At 40.7% G+C, this 22,333-nt stretch overlaps 1 protein-coding gene across 12 annotated transcripts in view; it reads left to right on the top strand.

Annotated features, from left to right (window-relative positions):
• picalma (phosphatidylinositol binding clathrin assembly protein a) overlaps positions 1 to 22,333 on the top strand; it is a 143,164-nt gene that overhangs the window by 43,219 nt on the left and 77,612 nt on the right. For all 12 annotated transcript variants that reach the window (XM_060825977.1, XM_060825973.1, XM_060825974.1 and 9 more), the window contains exons 4-6: positions 697 to 799; positions 9,473 to 9,566; positions 18,226 to 18,337. In XM_060825977.1, coding sequence (XP_060681960.1) covers positions 697 to 799; positions 9,473 to 9,566; positions 18,226 to 18,337 — 309 coding nt within the window. The remainder of the gene's footprint in view (positions 1 to 696; positions 800 to 9,472; positions 9,567 to 18,225; positions 18,338 to 22,333) is intronic.

Consider the following 22,333-nt stretch of genomic DNA (forward strand, 5'->3'; position numbering starts at 1 on the left):
TTTCCCAGGGTGGAAATGGCTGTCGAGAGGCGGCATAATTTGAAGGTAATTGGAGCAAGGTTTAGGTGAGATGTCAGAGGTAGGTTCTTTACATAGTGATGGATGTATGGAATGCACTGCCAGCAGTGGAAGTAGAGTCAGATACATGAGGGGCATTTAGTGACCCTTGGGTAGGAACATGGATGATAGTAAAATGAAGGGTATGGAGGTGAGTTTGAACTTCGAGTAGGATAAATGATCAGACCAACATCAAGGGCCAAAGGGCTTGTATGGTTCTGTTCTATGATTGAATGTCCTACTTCCATTTCCATGTCCTTCTCCAATATGCCTTATGATAGGTATGTGTTATCTTTGTCTGTGTAAAGGTCTTGTGTAGTCACCTATTCCTTAGATATAGCATTTATGTTGCAAATTTTTTTTTAGAAATCCACTAACTATTCTTATTGATGGAAGTCTTAAGAATAAGAAATATTCTCACTTATGTTTAACTTGAATAGTGAAGCAATGTGTTGATTGGAAACAGAAATTCATGATTGGTCTCCTGATCTCGTGTCCAGGCATAAATGTGCCCATAAATACATTTTATAACTGTTTTTAAGTAGATAAAACCATTTTGCTTTTACTGACCAACAGCAATACATGTTTATTCTTCATGAGGTGCTACTGTTTTTAACATGGATATTTTGTGTGTTTAAGGGTATGACATGTCTACTTTCATCCGGCGTTATAGTAGATACCTAAATGAAAAGGCAGTCTCCTACAGGCAGGTTGCTTTTGACTTCACCAAGGTGAAAAGAGGGTAAGGACTAATAACAGTTAACTGTAACATGATTCTGCCAAAATTGATTTTTTCCTTTGTATTGTTTACCTAAGTAGCTGCAGTTCAGTGGGAGTTAATAGTTATGTTGTATCTGCTGATCATCTAACGAGTTTTGAATTGTGTTAACTACAAGTCTTCTGCACATGTATTACCTGTAACTTGATAATCCCAATTAAGTATTAGATTTAAATCTTGATAAAGCAATGGTTTCCTTTTATGAAGGCAGTGGCTGATGCTCCATTCCTCCCTTTTGGCACTTCAATCAAGTGGCCGTTTTTCATGGCAATTATTAGTAAATGATTTGATGTAGCAGGAAGTGCAATGGCACTCGCTTTTTATCCAAATACAAAGCACAGTACTGTCTTATAATTTTGAATGTTCACAGAATCTTAATATTATTGGAAGATGCAATGGGTATATGCTAAAATTATGTAGTTTAAAGATCGTGATAGAATACTGCCTTCAATCACAATATACTTCTCTCCCTTGGCCTGAGCAAGGAATGGATATGGTTACTTTTGCATTTCTTCAATGGTACTAATGTAGATTCAATTGTGGTTAAAAGATCAGTGGTAGCAGTTGATTGCCTGAGTCAGACTCTTGATTCTGGACTGCTAAGAGGAGTATATGGAGTAGCTGGCAATCAGGTTGTTTCGCCTATGTTCTAGCAGGTGCACTTATTTGTAGTCAGGATTGAAACCTCTGACTTCTTAAACTTTTTTCCCCAGATCCCAACTGGGCACCAGTGATACCTAAAGTCACTTCACTTGATCAGCTAATTTAAATGAATATCAAGGAACAAGACAATTTTAAATGGTTTTCATGCATGTACCCATGACGCCATTTGTAAAATATTGTTAAAAATATGAATCAAAATTAAATCACTTTCATAGTTCATGACTGTTACGATGCGAAGGTTGAGCCTCTCTGTTACTTAAAAACCAAATACCAAGAAATGCCCGTCTCGCCTCGTAATCTGTTAAAATTTGAGTGACAGAGAATTCTTTAATTTCCACTATGTAAAGAAAAATAACAATTTATATTCGTAACTCTAATAATGAACAAAATTATAATTTGATTGGTTTCCGAGTGTCAAAAAATAAACTTTTAACTTCCATTGGCTTCTAATATCTTGGGCATAATTTAAATTAATTTGGTTAAATTTGAATTGTTGTCAAAACAGTAAGCAAACTTCTGGTATCCCTTTAACAGCCAATTGTTACATGTATCTATTTTGGACCAACAGGTCTCCCAGCTTCCCCATTGGGGCAGCTGAATCTGCACTTTAAGAATAGAGTCATAGAGATGTACAGCATGGAAACAGACCCTTCGGACCAACCTGTCCACGCCGACCAGATATCCCAACCCAATCTAGTCCCACCTGCCAGCAGCCAGCCCATATCCCTCCCAACCCTTCCTACTCATATACCCATCCAAATGCCTCTTAAATGTTGCAGTTGAACCAGCCTCCACCACATCCTCTGGCAGCTCATTCCAAACACATACCAACTTCTGCGTGAAAAAGTTGCCCCTTGGGTCTCTTTTATATGTTTCCCCTCTCACCCTAAACCTATGCCCTCTAGTTCTAGACTCCCTGACCCCAGGGAAAGACTTTGTCTATTTATCCTATCCATGCCCCTCATAATTTTGTAAACTTGTATAAGGTCACCTTTCAGCCTCAGACACTCCAGGGAAAACAGCCCCAGACTGTTCTGCCTCTCCCTGTAGCTCAGATCCTCCAACCCTGGCAACATCCTTGTAAATCTTTTCTGAACCCTTTCAAGTTTCATAACATCTTTCTGATAGGAAGGAGACCAGAATTGCATGCAATATTCCAACCGTGGCCTAATCAATGTCCTGTACAGCTGCAACATGACCTCCCAACTCCTGTATTCAGTACTCTGACCAATAAAGGGAAGCATACCAAATACCTCCTTCAATAACCTATCTACTTGCGACTCCACTTTATAAAGTGACGAAAAGTAGTGGACTCAGCATTGATCCTTGTGGTACTCCACTGGTCACAAGTCTCTAGTCTGAAAAACAACCCTCCAGCACCATCCTCTGTCTTTTACCTTTGAGCCAGTTCTGTATCCAAATGGCTAGTTCTCCCTTTAATCCATGAGACCTAACCTTGCTATCAGCCTCCCATGGGGAACCTTGTCGAGCGCCTTACATCTACTGCTCTGCCCTCATCAATCCTCTTTGTTACTTCTTCAAAAAACTCAATCAAGTTTGTGAGATGTGATTTCCAACGCACAAAGCTATGTTGACTATCCTTCATCAGTCCTTGCCTTTCCAAATACATGTACATCCTGTCCCTCAGGATTCCTTCCAACAACTTGCCCATCACCGAGGTTAGGCTCACTGGTCTCTGGTTCCGTGGCTTGTCCTTACCACCCTTCTTAAACAGTGGCACCACATTTGTCAACCTCCAGTCTTCCGGCACCTCACCTGTGACTATCGATGATACAAATATCTCAGCAAGAGGCCCAGCAATCACTTCTCTAGTTTCCCACATAAGGGTACACCTGATCAAGTCCTGGGGATTTATCCAACTTTAACCCTTTCAAGACATCCGGCACTTCCTCCTCTGTAATCTGGACGTTTTGCAAGCTGTCACCATCTATTTCCCTACATTCTATAATCTTCCATATCCTCTTCCACAGTAAATACTGATGCAAAATACTCATTTAGTATCTCCCCCATTTTCTGTGGCTCCACACAAAGACCGCCTTGCTGATCTTTAAGAGGCCCTATTCTCTCCCGAGTTACCCTTTTGTCCTTTAATATATTGTAAAAACCCTTTTGGATTCTCCTTAATTCTATTTGGCAATGCTATGTCATGTCCCCTTTTTTGCCCTCCTGATTTCCCTCTTATGTATACTCCTACTTCCTTTGTACTCTTCTAAGGATTCACTCGATCTACCCTGTTTATAGCTTACATATGCTTCCTTCTTTTTCTCAACCAAACCCTCAATTTCTTTACTGAAAATGTGTTGCTGCAAAAGCGCAGCAGGTCAGGCAGCATCCAAGGAGCAGGAGAATTGACGTTTCGGGCATGAGCCCTTCTTCAGGAATCCTCAATTCTCCTGCTCCTTGGATGCTGCCTGACCTGCTGCGCTTTTCCAGCAACACATTTTCAGCTCTGATCTCCAGCATCTGCAGTCCTCACTTTCTCCTCAATTTCTTTAGTCATCCAGCATTCCCTTTCACCCTGATAGGAATATACTTTCTCTGGATTCTTGTTATCTCATTTCTGAAGGCTTCCCAATTTCCAACCGTCCTTTTACCTGCGAACATCTGCCTCCAATCAGCTTTTGAAAGTTCTTGCCTAATACCATTAAAATTCTCCAATTTAGAACTTCACCTTTTAGATGTGATCTATCCTTTTCCATCACTATTTTAAAACGAATAGAATTATGGTCGCTGGCCCCAAAGTGCTCCCCCACTGACACCTAGTCACCTGCCCTGCCTTATTTCCCAAAAGTAGGTCAAGTTTTGCACCCTCTCTAGTAGGTACATCCACATACTGACTCAGAAAATTGTCTTGTACACACTTAAGAAATTCTTCTCCATCTAAACCTTTAACACTATATGGCAGTCCCAGTCGATGTTTGGAAAGTTAAAATCCCCTACCATAACTACCCTGTTATTCTTACAGATAGCTGAGATCTCCTTACAAGTTTGTTTCTCAATTTCCCTCTGCCTATTAGGGGGGTCTATACTACAATCCCAATAAATTGATCATTCCTTTCTTATTTCTCAGTTCCACCCAAATAACTTCCCTGGATGTATTTCTGGGAATATCCTCCCTCAGCACAGCTGTAATGCTATCCCTTATCAAAAATGTCACTCCCTCTCCTCTCTTGCCTCCCTTTCTATCCTTCCTGTAGCATTTGTATCCTGGAACATTAAGCTGCCAGTCCTGTCCATCCCTGAGCCATGTTTCTGTAATTGCTATGATATCCCATCCCAATTTCCTAACCATGCCCTGAGTTCATCTGCCTTCCCTGATAGGTCCTTTGCATTGAAATAAATACAGTTTAATTTATTAGTCCTACCTTGTCCCTGCCTGCCCTGACTGTTTGTTTGTTTGTTTGTTTGTTTGTTTGTTTGTTTGTTTGTTTGACTCACCTCTGCTCTCTACCAGTCTCCGATTGATCTCTTTCCTCACTATCTCTCTGGGCCCACCCCCCTCCCATCACCACCACCACCACACTAGTTTAAATCCTCCCAAGCAGTTCTAGTAAATTTCCCTGCCAGTATATTAGTCCCCTTCCAATTTAGCTGCAAACTGTCCTTCTTATTTAGGTCACTTCTACCCCAAAAGAGATTCCAATGGTCCAAAAATATGAATCCTTCTCCCATACACCAGCTCTTCAGCCATGTATTCATCTGCTCTATCCTCCTATTCCTGCCTTCACTAGCTTGTAGCACTGGGAGTAAATCCAGATATTTACTACCCTTGAGGACCTCCTTTTTAAATTTGTGCCTAACTCTCTGTAATCTCCCTTCAGAACCTCAATCTTTTCCCTTCCTATATCGTTGGTTCCAATGTGGACAATGACCTCTTGCGGGCCCCTCTCCCCCGTGAGAACATTCTGCACCTTTCTGAAATATCCTTGATCCTGGCACCAGGGAAACAACACTCCATTCTGCTTTTTCTCTGCTGGCCATAGAAACGTCTGTACCTCTGACTACAGAATCCCCGAACACAATTGATCTCTTGGAAGCCAACGCACCCCTCGTTGCATTAGAGCCAGTCTCCATACCAGAAACTTGGTTGTTTGTGCTATGTTCCCCTGAGAATCTATCGCCCTCTACATTTTCCAAAACAGCATGCCTGTTTGAAATGGGTATATCCACAGAAGACTCCTGCCCTAGTTGCCTTCCTCTCTTACCCTTCCTGGAGTTAACCCACCTATGTGACTGTATCTGAGACTCCCCACCACCACCCCCCACCCCCCCTATAACTGCCATCCACCACCTACTGTTGCTGTTGCAAATACCTCATCTGTCTTCTATCTGTCTCACAAACCAATCTGATAAGATTCGCATCCAGCAGCATTTATGGCAGATATAATCCGCAGTAACCCACATCTGACAAGAAGTACATATCACTGCAAAGGCCATTTTTTGCTCCTTCACAATCTATAGACCAAGAAAATAACACTGTCTTATTCCTCTACAAAACACTGCCCCAGGTTTAACTAATAGCTGTGGCTTATATTTTAAGTTTAATCAAGAGACTTAACTCCAAAACATATAATCAAGAAAGAACCCACTGTACTCACTAATACAGCCTTTCTCTTGGACAGACTTAAAACACCAATTAACTTATCTGATTCTATGTTGTGAACTTCACCCAAACCAAGATTAGTTGTGAAATTCACTGTTTGTTAATTTTCACCGACGCTCTCCGATGTCAAGCGACACATGAATTCAAAAACAGCAAAGGCAGTAGCTTAGGTTCTCTCTTTTCTGTCTTTCTCTCTTCTCTCTCTCTCTCTCTCTCTCTCTCTCTCTCTCTCTCTCTCTCTCTCTCTCTTCTCTCTTTCTCTTCTCTCTCTCTCTTCTCTCTCTCTCTTCTCTCTCTCACTCCTGCACTGTCCTCACCATGTGCTTCCTTTGTCTGCTCTTCTCCCTTTTAAAACTGCTGTAGTTTTGACTTTTTCTTTCCCCCAAAGTTCCAAAACAATGCAACAGCATATAAAACAGTAACTGCTGCTCCTGGAATTCAAGGAAATCACCTCCACTACCTAAAATACCTCAAAAAAAAGGAGCAGCTCTTACAGCCAGAAATTTTTCCTGTCCTCCATCTTGGATTACCCAAAATCCTTTTTTTAACTTTAAATATTCAGAAAAAGTCTATGTCAAAGTGAGCATACGTGCTTTTGACTTTTTAATACTGTCTTGATTGTAAGGATTGTTCTGTGGCTTGGGAGGGGTGGGAAAGGAGAAGAGAAACAATAACAAGTATGGATTTAAAAATTAAGAAGAGAATGTTACTAATATGCATAGCAACTTCAATTTTTTTTTCTTTGAAAATCCCATCAGTCATGTAATTTTACTGCTGGAAGAGAATTTGAGTCACCTTTCATGGTCCTTTCTACAGTAGCTGCATTTCAAAGCAATTTACGGCATTATTAAGCACTCTGCAATGTTTTAGTTGGGTAGAAAAGCACTCATGTTAACTTCAGAAGAATGTCCTCATGCAGTATATTATTTATTAGAATATGGAAAGAATCATCACAAATGGTTATTGATGTTATTTAAATTATACCATTTATAGAAACAGCAAATGGGGAAAAACATCAAAGTTGTAGGGACCAGGTAAACAACAGCATGATTTTTGAAGGTCAGGGGACTTGACAGTGCATATTTAGTATATAAAGGCAGTCTTAATGTTTGTGGTTTTATTTTTTCTTGTGCTTTTATTTGCTATATGTCAATTGCTTTGAAATGCAGCCAGTATTCAATGGAAGAATTAAGTTATTGCAGTTGTTGTGGGTATGTTTGCTGAGTTGAAGTTGTTTGGAGACGTTTTAAACTCTTTCTAGTTGACATATCAGTGCTATGAAGTCTCCTGTGAAGTGCTGGTGTACAGTGTCTGTTGGAATTTATTTGGTTTCATTCCCGCTGATTTTGGTTGCCAGTTCCGATTGTTTGTTGCAGTGGTTGGTATATTAGATCTAGGTCAATGTGCTTATTGTTGGAGTCTATGGATAAGTGCCATGCTTCTAGAAATTCTCTTGGCTGTCCTCTTGTCTTGTCCTGTTATTGTTTTGTCCCTGTCGAATTTGTGATTCTTTTCTGTATGATTGTGTAGCTACCAGGGGCAGCTGATCATGTCGTTTAGTGGCTAGTTGATGTTCATGAATGCGAATCACTAGTTGTCTGCCTGTTTGTCTTAAAGTATTTCATGCAGTCCCTGCATGGAATCTTGTACACCATTTGTCCTGCACATAATGGGTGTTAGGACTTTTGTTCTGGTGAGTTTTGACCTGGATCCATTGCCTGAGCTTGGCTGTTGGTTTTTATACTGTCACAAATTTGAATGGTTGGAGAAGCCTGGCTGTCAGTTTGGAGACATTTTTTAGAAAGGGTAGAGTGGTTAGTGTGTTGGGTTGTGGCATGTCCTCATGGTGTTATTTGTCTGCCAGGATCTGCAGATGAAGTTGCGGAGTATCTGTTCTTTGCACAGGTGATGTTCTTCCTCTGCACAGATTGGGAGTGCTGCAGTGTATTGTATCTCTTTTGAACAGTGTCCTAATGCAGTTTCTCTTGTGTGTGTTTGGGTGGCAGCTGTTAGAATTCAGGAACTGATCTATGTGCATGGCTTTTCTGTACACCATCTTGTAGTGTATTTTCCATTCTGTGTTCTAGTTTTTGCATCACCGCTGCTGTTATGAACCTGGAGATGGGTGAGCCAATGGGTCCTGTTGATTTGTTCATGTATCTGGCTGCTGAATGTCAAATGAATAAAGACCCAAAACCCATCATGTGCAGGACAAATATGATGTAAAAGTTTCCATGCAGGGACTGCACAGAACACTATATCGGGCAAGTAGGCAGACAACTAGCGATCTGCATTCACGCACATCAACTAGCCACTACATGTTACAAACAGCTGACCCTAGTAGCTATACACTCAGATGACCAGAACCACAAATTTGATGGGGGCAACATAACAATAATAGGACAAGCCAAACAGAAGACACCCAGGGAATTTCTAGAAGCATGGCACTCATCCACAAACTCCATCAATAAACACATTGACCCTGACCTTCTATACGAACACTGCAATGAACAACCAGAAGCAATGGGAAGAAAACCAAATAAACTCCAACTGACAGTGCAGCAGCACTGAAGATGTCACCTAGAAAGGGAATGAAATGTCTGCAAACAAACTTCCTGGCTCAGCTGGGAACATGCCAACAAAACTGCAACCGGCACCCAAGCTATAAATCTTTACACAAACCTTGAATTATGTTTTTTGTGTGTTTACAATCCTATCGGTATCAATAATCTTTCACAACTTTGTAATTTTTTCAAAAGCACTTAAGGAGAATCACTTAGCAACACTTAAATACCTTTCATACAATGTCTCCTGGTTCTAAGTCTTTGAACATAACAATATCCCTGTGCTGCAAGTTCCACGTTGGTTCCATATTGCTAGTATTTGTGTGACCTGAACATTTATTCAATAATAAACTGACCAAAACTCTACACTATTCTCCAATTATGATTGAATTGATAGCCTGTAAAGTTCAGCATCCTCCTTGTTTCATATTTGTTCTTGCTATATGTTGATTATTACTACATATAAAATCCAGACTACCATGAAATAAGTCTGGGCAGCCTCATTCTTTATTTTCCACTCATTGGCACATTTTAACATTTTTGAGGGTTCTATGTTGAGGAGTGATGGAAGTGTAATTGGCTTATTGCATATATCTCAGATGCGTGCACTATACAATTTTACCACCTAATATACCACCTAATATATCACCAATCTCGGTAATGCAAGTGTATTTGTCATTGTTCTACTGACATAGCGTATTTAGTCATACTAGCTTTCCTAACGATAAGTTATTTTAGTCTTGTTCCTGTAAGTATTTTACATTTAATATGTATTTATTTCATTAGGGCTGATGGAGTGATGAGAACAATGAGTACAGAGAAATTACTAAAGACTATGCCCATTATACAGAATCAGATGGATGCATTGCTGGACTTCAATGTGAGTTTTATCTCCTGGCATATAAACTTCCTTTTGGATACATTCAGATTTATGTAATGATTGACAAAACCAAATACAGAGGAACATCGATTATCTGAACAAGATGATCGGGCACTATTTCGTTTAGATAATTATTTGGCTAATTGATTTCCTCTGGCACTCGGTTTTCTATGAAGTCTGCTCCCTGTGCAGGAGACTAAGCAGAAGTACACTGCGCGAGCCCTCTTCCCCCAACCCCGATTGCACCCATCCCACCCCCAAACACTATCCAACTGTCCTACTACAACCCCGGCTGACCAGCCCCCACCCCGCCAGCTGGACTGGACACTAACGCTAAGACTGCTGCTGCAGACACACACACAGTTTAACTGCAACTTTTTGACTTATTCTACCTCTACCCTGTACAGGACAATGTTGGATAAATATCTGGGGAAGGGTGGTTTAAGGGTACACCCCTGTGTAGAACTCCAGGGAAAGTATTGGTGGAGAGTGAGAGTGCGGGAGGTCAGTCATTTGGAGACTGCCTGAACTGTTCAGAACTGTTCTCGGCAAAATTTCAGTGAGCTGAGTTTGTTTTTAATCATTGTACCTGTAAACAAAAGACACGATCAGGATTGAAACAGCTCTTTGACGTAATGTTTCTATTGGGGCCTTGAGATCCCTTTGGATAATCTGATATTTGGATAATTGATATTCTGATAATCGAGGTTCCTCTGTAGTTGTCTAAGGTCGGAAATTGAAGTCATTATCAGAACTTGATGATTATATTTTTTGAGATTCCAGATTTACTCTTGTACAATTTTTCATTATTTTCTCATATCTTGGGTCCTTATTCATAGTAGGGTTTTACTTTCATGTAGCTTGTTCTGTGCATGTGTCTATTAAGTGAGTAATTGCTAAAGTATTGTCTTTGACATGGTAGGTAATCCCAAGAGTTGCACAATATGGAGCAAGCAGTCAAGTTTTCTGTGTAATTTGCTGGAGACTTTGTTTGTTTGTTTTAATTTTGATGACTAATAAAATTTCATAAATTACTTTTAAAAATATTTTGTTCAAAGTTTTCGTTACAAAATTATAAAATTACAAAAAATGAATGAAATTATAACCTAAACAACAACAAACTAAGTATTACATTACTCTACAGAACAAACCACACTGTACTCACTAAGGATCAATAAATAAATGTCGCTCAGCGCAACGAAACTCCTAACCTTTTGAGAGCATTTATTATTACACCTACATTTATTCGAAATTCTTCCTCTCAGGTCATCAGGTTCACTAAACCAAGCCATTATGGCTAAACGAAGGCGCTAAATAAAATGACAGACAGATCTGCTTCCAGGTAATTCAAGAAGAGCCACCATGTCTTAGAAAAAGTTTTGTGTTTTGGTGCACCATAATAGAGAGAAAATACAAAGGGATGTGTTCCATAATTAACTTACGGCGCCCTGGCAGGCCCAGGGCATTCTCAGACGCACAGCACATCAGAATGTTCTTCCTCGCACAAAAAGTGAGAATGTTAAAAAGCTTTCTTCCATGTACATCTAATGAAGGTAAATTTGGCAAGTCCAGGAGAAGAGAGACTGGTCCCCCTTAACGTTGGTCCCCAAGACCCCCTCTATTACTCCTGCCACAGCGCTCCAATACCTATGAAGTTCGTGACATGACCACAAATAATGAGTGAGGGTACCTGTGCATGTTTTACATTTGAGGACATTGAAAATGCTCCCTCTTTTAATTTCAAATGGCAACCTGGGGCCAGATGAACCTATGAAGAATCTTTAACTGCTTAGCATGGGTCCTATTACAGATCAAAATCTTGCTCACGTTCTCAGATACCCTCCCACGTTTCCGAATAGATCTGAATTCCGAACTCTCTTTCCCAGACCTCACGTAGTTGCTCGATGTCATAATTTACTTGAACTAAATAAATTATACTGTCCTACATTTGTCCTTTAGATCAGTAATAGGCCATATGCTAGTTTATGTATTGGAAGCTAGATAGTAAAACAACAAGAATAAAATACACAAAGGACATGTTTTCTAAAAAAAACAAAGGAAGCCTGTAGTATTTTGCAAACAGTGATATTTTACCAATTTAGTAGAACGTCTGTGCAATAATATTTGCGTTTGAAATATGTTGCAAGAATAATTTCCTTTTACAAGCAATAATTAGAGAGCGTTATATAGTTTTGATTACCTATAGTGTGGAAACCGACGATTCAGCCCAACAAGCCCGTACTGACTCTTCGAAGAGTAACCCACCCAGACCTATTTCCCTCTGACTCCTACACCTAACACTATGGGCACTTTAGCATGGCCAGTTCACCTGACCTGCATATTTTTGCATTGTGGGAGGGAGCCAGAGAACCCAGAAGAAACTCTCAGACGCAGGGAGAATGTGCAAACTCCACACAGACAGTCACCCGAGGTGGGAATTGAACCCGGGTCCCTGGCGCTGTAAGGGAGCAGTGCTAACCACTGAGTCACCATGCAGATTGGGAGGCTTTCCTCACTGTCCTTCTCCAGGCTGGTCATTATGTTGTTTGATAATGCATGCCAGCTTTACGCATGCATCCACTGCTGTTACATTCGGACCTCAGAGCTATGATGCAGGAACTGTGGAGGAATAAGCATTCACTTGCAAGTAAATCTGTGCATCTGTTAGAATAATTGTATTTTTGCAAAGTCAAGCCATAATGAGCCCGATCAGCTTCATTGCCTTTTGGGCTCCCATTTGAAGGTCTCATTGGCCCTTGAATGGACTTTCTCATTTTACTCTTTTGGGGCTGTTCATTACGTGCCAGATTTCTAGTGTCAAGTAAATTTAATATACCAGTTGGACTGAGAGGTTGTGATATTTTTCATTTGTCTTTTTTGTGTTTGCTTGAGTCTTAATTTTTAAGTTTCATTCCCCTTTCTGATTTAGTGTTTTGATTCAGCAGTGCTTCACATTTGAATTGTGCCTCAGTGTTACAAATATAGGTTGTAAAGGGGTGAAAAAAATCTTAGATCGATATAAATCTCAGATTTATATTGACAAAATTGTTTCCCAAAAAATCAAAGGGACAGAATTAAATTTAAGAACATTTGGTAAAAGTCCAACTGTTCTACTTTAGTGAAAAGCTGGATCATGTAGAAGAGTAGAGAGAATTGTGGGTGTAGGTTCAGCAAAGCAGTAGTTGAAATAGTTAGGGTTATTATAAACTAATGGAATATTCGGCTTTGTGGCCATAATGTGAAATACATGTAGAGCTGTGATGGTGAGTTTAAATAAAATCTTGATATTATGTATATTATGGATTTGTCCTGAAAGAAAAGTTATTGAGTCTATAAGAGGAAGTCTTAGGAGGAAAAATGAAGTTGTTGTCATCAAAGTAGAGTTTTCTGTTTTTATATTAGATTACTTAGTGTGGAAACAGATCCTTAGGCCCAACAAATCCACACCGACCCGCCGAAGTGCAACTCACCCAGACCCATTTCCCTACATTTACCCCTTCACCTAACACTGCGGGCAGTTGAGCATGGCCAATTCACCTAACCTGTACCTTTTTGGATTGTGGGGGGGAAACCAGAGTACCTGGAGGAAACCCACACAGACACGGGGAGAATGTGCAAACTCCACACAGTCGCCTGAGGCGGTAATTAAACCCGGGTCTCTGGCGCTATGAGGCAGCAGTGCCAACCACTGTGCCACTGTATTTGAATCTCTATTCATAACCACTTTTTTTTTTAAGTTTAAAACTGTGATCATGAAACATTTTTCCACTCAATTCTACTTTATAAAATTGCTATTAATGCAATAAGTACTTCACTCCCTTTTTGAGTCACTACTTTTTCGCATTGAAATAGCTCAATGATAATGTTATTGCACTGGTAACTGAGAGGTCTGGACCTAATTGATGGAAACGGGAGTTCAAATCCCATCATGTCAGCTGGTCTAAACTCAATTAATTAACATCGAACTGGGTTAAAAAATTGCTGTCAGTAGTGGTGACGATGAAGCTACTGGGTTGTTGTGAAAACCCATCTGGTTCATAAATTTATTTCCCTAAAGGACATGTACCATCAGATCTGGTCTGACCAAAATGTGACTCATCAGGATTATTTATCACTCCATGTTCTCAATGATGCAGTTCACTCTTAACTGCCCATAGAAGTGACCGAACAAGCCGCTTGATATAAAGAAGAAAATGGCTCACCATTAGCTACTTGAGGCCAATTAATGTTGGTTAGCAATCCCAACATACTTTGAACATATCTTTTAATAAAAGACCTTTTTTTGCATTGTGCTTAATGTCTTTTTCTCCTGCTTTTTCACGTGTTCACCAGTTCTCTCTCTTCTGGCATCTGTCATCTTTGTGTGTTTACATTTTCATTTCAGAACGTAAGAGTGGGAGTAGGCAATTCAGCCGTTTGGGCCCAGTCTGCTGTTTAAAATCATGGCTAATCTTTTCCTGGTCTTCACTTCTTTGTCCTGCCTATTCCCTATCGCCCTTTATCCCACTTTTCATCAGAAACCTATCTATTTCTTTCTTGAATCTGTAGATTGCTGCCTCCAGTGCATTCTTGGGACAGTGAATTCCACAGATTCACAACCCTCTGCAAGAAGTAGTTTCTCTTCATCTGATTTTATTTATGACCTTTTAATTGATACGTTCCACAAGAGGGAACAATCTACCTTATCAATTCCCTTTTGCATTTTATATATCTCTCCAATCCCTCTCATTTTCTGAACTCCAGGGAGTACATGCCTAAGTTATTCTACTAATACTCTTACGACAGCCCCTTCATACATGGAATCAATGTGGTGTACCTGCTGTGAGCTGCCTCTAGTGCCACTACACCCTTCAAGTAAAGAGACCAAAACTGGACACACACACTCCAAGTGTCATCTCACCAAAGTGTAATTATTATAACAGCACTTCTTTACTTTTATAATCCAGTTGTTTGCAACAAATGCCAGGATTCCATTACCTTTCTTAGTATATGCCGGACCTGCAGACCCACTTTCTGCAATTCATGCACAAAGGCGCCCAGATCTCTCTGAACTAAGCGTATTGAATTTGCTTCCCCTTTAAATAATAATTTGCCCATATTTTTCCAGCCAAAATGCACAGTCTTAAACCTATCCACATTAAACTCCATCTGCCAGAATGTGGGCCATTCTCCTCAGCTATCAAAATCCATCTGTAAACTCTGCAAGCAACCTGCTTTCCCATCTACTTTAGTGTCATCTGTGAATTTTGCCATGTTACAGTCTGTCCCTGCTTAGACATCATTTATGTAGATTGTAAATAGTTGAGGTTTGAGAACTGAACTGTGCAGCACCTCACTAGTTACAGTTCACCATCCAGGGAGAACCCTTAAACTTCAACTCGCCAATTCTGTCCGTCAGTCGATCCTGTATTCAACCCAGTACTCTACCCCTTGGATCTAACTTTCTAGATCAGTCTTTTATGCTGCACCCTTGTGAAGTGTCTTCTAGAAATCTAGATATACTATGTGCACTGGATCCTCATTGCTGGTTACATCCTTTTAATAAAAAAAATCCCAAGTTTGTCCAGCACGACGTGCCTTTCATGAAACCATGCTGACGCTGGTGAATTTAATTTTTGTTTTCCAAGTGTTCAGTTATTTCCTTTTTATGATTGACTTGACTTCTGGATGACAGAAGTTAAACTAACCGATCTACAGTTTCCCACATTTTGCCTATCTCCTTTCTGAATAAGTGTGTCCCATTAGCATGTTTCCAATCCACTGGTACTTTTTCCAGAATCCAGGGAATTTTGAAATATCATAACTAATATTTAAAATCTGATTGAAGATTTGTAGCTCGGGTATCCGTTGTTGTGGTTCTGCTCGCCGAGCTGGAAGTTTTTGCTGCAAACGTTGCGTTCCCTGGCTAGGGAACATCATCAGTGCTGTTGGAGCCTCGTGTGAAGCGCTGCTTTGATGTTTCTTCTGGTATTTATATTGGTTTGTTCTTGCCGCTTCCGGGTGTCAGTTTCAGCTGCAGTGATTTGTATGTGGGTCCAGGTCGATGTGTCTGTTGATGGAGTTTGGGGATGAATGCCATGCTTCTAGGAATTCTCTGGCTGTTCTCTGTCTGGCTTGTCCTATGATAGTGGTGTTTTCCCAGTCAAATTCATGTTGCTGGTTGTCTGAGTGTATGGCTACTAGAGATAGCTGGTCGTGTCGTTTTGTGGCTAGCTGATGTTCATGGATGCGGATTGTTAGCTGTCTTCCTGGTTGTCCTATATAGTGTTTTGTGCAGTCCTTGCATGGTATTTTGTAAACTACGTTAGTTTGGCTCATGCTGGGTATTGGGTCCTTTGTTCTAGTGAGTTGTTGTCTGAGCGTGGATGTTGGCTTGTGTGCTGTTATGAGTCCTAAGGGTCGCAGTAGTCTGGCTGTCAGTTCTGAGACGCTCCTGACGTATGGTAGAGTGCCTAGTCCTTTGGTTGTGGCATATCCTCGTTCCTCGGTCTATCTCTTAGGCATCTGGTGATAAAGTTGCGTGGGTATCCGTTTTTGGCGAATACCTTGTATAGATGTTCCTCTTCCTCTTTTCGCAGTTCTGGTGTACTGCAGTGTGTTGTGGCCCTTTTGAATAGTGTCCTGATGCAGCTTTGTTTGTGTGTGTTGGGGTGGTTACTTTCATAGTTTAAGACTTGGTCTGTGTGTGTTGGTTTCCTGTGTACCCTTGTGGTGAATTCTCCGTTGGGTGTTCTCTCTACTAACACGTCTAGGAATGGGAGTTGGCTATCCTTTTCCTCTTCTCGTGTGAATCGGATTCCTGTGAGTGTGGCGTTGATGATTCGGTGTGTTTTTTCTATATCTGTGTTTTTGATGATTACAAAGGTGTCATCAACATATCTGATCCAGAGTTTGGGTTGGATTTGTGGTATGGCTGTATGTTCTAACCTTTGCATAATTGCCTCTGCTATGAGTCCCGAGATTGGTGATCCCATGGGTGTTCCGTTGATTTGTTCGTATATCTGATTGTTGAATGTAAAGTGTGTGGTGAGGCACAGGTTCAGTAGTTTAAGTATGCCGTCCTTGTTGATAGGTTCGGCCTCCTGTGTTCTGTTATGTATGTCCAGTAGGTTGGCTATTGTTTCTCTGGCTAGGGTTTTGTCAATTGAAGTGAACAGTGCCGTCACGTCGAATGATACCATGGTTTCTTCTTTGTCTATGTGTGTATTCCTGATGACGTCCAAGAATTCCTGTGTTGATTGTATGGAGTGTTTGGATCCGCTGACTAGGTGTTTCAGTTTTTGTTGTAGTTCTTTGGCCAGTTTGTATGCTGGTGTCCCTGGTAGTGATACTATGGGTCTGAGTGGGATGTCTGGTTTGTGTACTTTGGGTAGTCCATAGAATCTGGGGGGGGTGTTGCTTTCAGGTAACCACCCCAACACACACAAACGAAGCTGCATCAGGACACTATTCAAAAGGGCCACAACACACTGCAGTACACCAGAACTGCGAAAAGAGGAAGAGGAACACCTATACAAGGTATTCGCCAAAAACTGATACCCACGCAACTTTATCACCAGATGCCTAAGAGATAGACCGAGGAACGAGGACATGCCACAACCAAAAGGACTAGCCACTCTACCATATGTCAGGAGCGTCTCAGAACTGACAGCCAGACTACTGCGACCCTTAGGACTCATAACAGCACACAAGCCAACATCCACGCTCAGACAACAACTCACTAGAACAAAGGACCCAATACCCAGCATGAGCCAAACTAATGTAGTTTACAAAATACCATGCAAGGACTGCACAAAACACTATATAGGACAACCAGGAAGACAGCTAACAATCCGCATCCACGAACATCAGCTAGCCACAAAACGACACGACCAGCTATCTCTAGTAGCCATACACTCAGACAACCAGCAACATGAATTTGACTGGGAAAACACCACTATCATAGGACAAGCCAGACAGAGAACAGCCAGAGAATTCCTAGAAGCATGGCATTCATCCCCAAACTCCATCAACAGACACATTGACCTGGACACCATATACAAACCACTACAGCTGAAACTGACACCTGGAAATGGCAAGAACATCCATCAACAGACACATCGACCTGGACCCCACATACAAATCACTGCAGCTGAAACTGACACCCGGAAGCGGCAAGAACAAACCAATATAAATACCGGAGGAAACATCAAAGCAGCGCTTCACACGAGGCTCCAACAGCACTGATGATGTTCCCTAGCCAGGGAAAGAAACGTTTGCAGCAAAAACTTCCAGCTCGGCGAGCAGAACCACAACATAACTAATATATCCAATAAATACGCTGCAGGTTGCAAGCTGTCAGGCACTGGGACTTATCTGCCTTTAACCCATCAGTTTACTAAATACCTTCTCCTTAATTTTAGTGTATTTGTATCTTGACTATTGTTTGCTCTTTCATAACTGTATAACTACATTCTTGCAACTTCAAGAATGACAAAGTTTCTTTGTTTGCTAAGGTTGTAACCACCAATTATTGCTTTTGTATCTAATGGAGTCCTCTTCTCCCCCGCCCCAGCAAAAGATGATCATCTTTATTTCTGATTGGCAGAAACAGCCAGGAAAATGTCTCAAATGGAAAATGATAACATTGTGAAGAAATTGATTTTTTTTTGTCTCTCAGGTCAGTGCCAATGAACTCACAAATGGAGTGATCAATGCAGCTTTTATGCTACTATTCAAAGATGCCATTAGACTTTTTGCAGCTTATAATGAAGGGATCATTAATCTATTGGGTAAGTTTATTCTGCTTTGGGACAAGAAATGCAAAGCTGGCTGTTAAGGACATAACTTTGAAAATAATTTTATCCGTTGACGTATTTCATGCTGGAATTTGTAGGCTGAAATGATTTATTCTTGGGCAATTTTGTTTTGATAAATTTCTTTATTCTAGTTCAATGTCATTGGCCATCCTGTGCATTTTTGTTTTGATACTTTTTTTTCTTGCAAGGGCAAAACATAAATGTATTGAGGGGGAGTCAGAGACTTTGCTCAAACCATCTAAAACTACTTTCTATTGAACTATTCGACATGGTGAAATTTCATTATCTTTTGTAATGTGGGAATACTGTTGAGAAATATTACCATTTTGAATTTTCAACCTAATGGAAATGTTTAAAACAACTTAGTTATTACAGTGCTTCCCCTTGATATCTGAATCCTTTTGTTTTTGCCTTGTGCAAAGCCTATGCATTTAACCCCTTCACTATTGTGTATAGTAGTTTCGATAACTAGCTGCATTACAGTTTAGTGGTTGGCACGTCTTTTTTTAAATTATTGTACGTGTTCCTGTTCTACACGTGTAATATTTGAGATTGAAAGAATGTTCACATTTACATCGGAGTCAAATTTAATATTTCTAAGAAACGTACCAAATTATGAGTATCAATGTATAAATTGAATATGAAATCTAAGTAGATTCTAATACCTACTGAATTAGAATCCCTACTGTATGGAAACAGGCCCTTCAGCCCAACAAGTCCACACTGACCCTCCGAAATGTATCCCACCCAGACATTTACCCCTGTCTCATGTGCCAAACCTGTACATCCCTGAACACTATGGGCAATTTAGCACAGCCAATTCGCCTAACCTGCACATCTTTGGATTGTGGGAGGAAACCAGAGCACCTGGAGGAAATCCACGCAGACACTGGGAGAATGTGCAAATTCCACACACAGTCGCCCAAGGCTGGAATCAAACCTGTGTCCCTGGTGCTGTGAGGCAGCAGTGCTAACCACTAAGTCACCAGGAAAGGTTATGTTTGGTTGTCTGTTCAAATCAGGCGTATTAAAACTAATTATGTTTGTAGTATTTGCTCAGGCTATGATCTATTAACTGAGCATAACAGTTTTTCAAGTTGTCCAGAGTCCAACAGGAAGGTTCTAGGGAGCGTTACCTCTTATTCCACCATAGGAAATTTAATCAATAACTCTGGAATGAAGTGCATGTTTAATGAGTAGTCATGAAATTGCTAGGCTGTTGTTAAAAACCCAGCTGATTTTGTAATGTTCATCACAGGAGAAAAACAGTCTTTACGTGGTCTGGTACTAATTTGAAGCTACAACATGCATCTACAGGGGGTTAAACAATGTTTAATGGTTTATGGATAGCATAATATAGAAGGAACTAAGTGATCCCACAAATGACATCAAAGATCTGTACTGCGCATCCAATTATAAATATCCTTTTGTCTCTTCATGGGATGTGGACATCGCTGGCAAGGCTAACGTTTGTTGTTCATGATCAATAGCTCTTGAAAGTATGGTGAAAGATGGCCACTGCCATGAGTTGCTATAATTTATCTGGTCTGTGTACACGATCAGTACTGTTTAGATTGGGTGTGCTGTGCTTGTGGACAATTAAGTAAATGATCACAAGGGGAGGTGGTTCCAGAAACATCCTCAAGTTTACTGATGGAAGATATTAGCACGTTAATCCAAAAAGCATTTTCAGCTGCCTGTAGCTAGGGGTGCCAAGTGAAACTCCACCTCTGCATCTCCCTGAGGTTCCCATTATCATAGATTCCTGACTTTGGATAATTCAGTTCTTATCATACAATATCAAGGAACAGCTGAACACACTGGATGCTGCAAGGTATGGAACCAGGGCATCATTTTGCCAATGGTCCTGAACGTTTGTTCTGCAGAATTAATTATGCCATTAGCCAAGTTGTTCCAATACAGTGACAATACAATTGTCAGTTAGATGTTTGGAAAATTACCCATGTACACTCTGTCCATAAAAAGAAAGATTTAATCCAATCCAGCCAAACACTGCCCCATATTAACAGGGAACACGAGTAGGCCGTTCGGCCCTTTGACCCTTCTCCGCCATTTGATATTAATTGCAGCTAATCTGACTTTAACCACATCTCTGCATTCTTGTGTATCTCCAGAAATCTTTGGTCATCAAGAAGCTATCTATCTCTACCTTAAAAATATGTCGATTTTGCATCCGCTGTGTTTTGAGGAAGGGAATTCCAAGGACGTTCATCCCTTTTGAGAAAGTGAAAAAAGCTCTCCTCATCTCAGTTTAAAAATAAGTGGGTGCGCATTTAAAACAATGACCTCTAATTCTAGATTTTGACCTTTCAATATCCACCTTGTCAAGTCCCCTCAAGATCCTTTATGTTTCAATTAACTCTTTCATGAACTCTACTTCTGAATCATCAGTACTGGAAAGTGCTAGTCACGATTGTATCAATCTGCTCCCCAGTAGTTCATTTGGGCTCCCAAGGCTATTTTCTTTCAGACTTCATTACTTTCATAGTTCAAACATGGGCATGAGACTGGCTCACCATTGACATCAAGGTAACATTTGACCATGTGGCACAACAAATCTGGGTGAAAATCTCTCCAGTAGTTGGAATGATACTTGGCACAAAGAATATTTGTGCTTGAGAGACTGATCGTCTCTGCACAGAACATTTCATTAGGAATTCATCGGGGTAGTATTATTGATTGAACTATCTTCATCTGCTTCATCAATTTGACCTCTCAGCCATCACAAGCTCAGAGCTGGGGATGTTCACTGATGGGTGTTCAGTACCGAATAATAAAATCCTCCAGATCCTGAAGCAATTTATACTTGCATTTAGCGCAAAATTAGACCATTCAGGCTTTGACTGATAAGTGACCAGTAATATTTGTGCAACAAGGGACAGGGAATGGTTACCTCCAACAAGACAACCTAACAGTCTATCAGTAGCATTCAATAGCACTGCCATCATTGAATTCCCCATCATCGACATCTTGGGGTTTACTATTGACCTAACCGGTACAGCCATATTTGTCCTGTGGTTACAGGAACAGGCCAAACCCTGGGAATTTCTGTGGCAAATATGTTTTCTTTTCTCTTGACCCACCAGATTCTGGTTGTCATTACCGTAGCCACTTACGTATGTGATGGAATTGGATAAGGGCATCACCAATGTTCTTACCTTTATAAATGAGAGATTCACTTTTTAAAGAGTTTCAATCTCCTAGTTATGAGTTGAAAAAAATGATACATCAAGATTTCACATTACAAATGTTTTGCTATAACAACGGTGGGGGAGGGGTGTTCTCTTGTTCAGACACTCTGTGCCTGTTTTAAGCACTTGGCATCAGGGAATCGACCCTCAGCCCTGCTGAGGCTCTCTCCTCTCCAGCTCCACTTGTCAACCGCCTGCACCTCAACAGTACCCCACAACCCCTCTCCTAGTGGTATTCTGCCATGGCCTGAGTTTCAACAATGATACCTGAGTGTTATTGCAGGCAGCAACTACCACCTCTCCAGTGGTGCCTCTATGCAAAAGAGCTTTTGATAGATTAGATTTCTGCCCCCAATGTCTTTGATCTTGAGGAAGTCCAGTCACTGTTCAGTTAAACATCTGAGCGGTGGGCCTTTCCAAAAAGTGGTGAAATGTGGCTCTTCAGCCAACAGCCAAGATCCTTGTGCCTCTATTAAGTACTGTCGAGTGTTTGTCAGAGGAGATATGTTTGAACTGGACTGATTTCCACACCGCTCTCCAAGCTCAATTAGTCATCTGGCAATCATGGTCCAGGTGTTGAGGATTGTTTTTAACTACTGTGTGTGGACAAAATGTTTCCCAGTGAATCTCGTGCCTTCAAGAGTGCAATGAAGCCATTTTTGGCAAGAAAAAGAAACAGGCAGCAATTCTGAATGGCTTTGTTTTCTAACGTCCACAGCATTTGTTTGCTTTTTCAAAGCACTTTGTTGTGGTATTT

Source organism: Hemiscyllium ocellatum, chromosome 6 (genome assembly GCF_020745735.1).
Source record: "Hemiscyllium ocellatum isolate sHemOce1 chromosome 6, sHemOce1.pat.X.cur, whole genome shotgun sequence".
NCBI lineage: Eukaryota > Metazoa > Chordata > Chondrichthyes > Orectolobiformes > Hemiscylliidae > Hemiscyllium > Hemiscyllium ocellatum.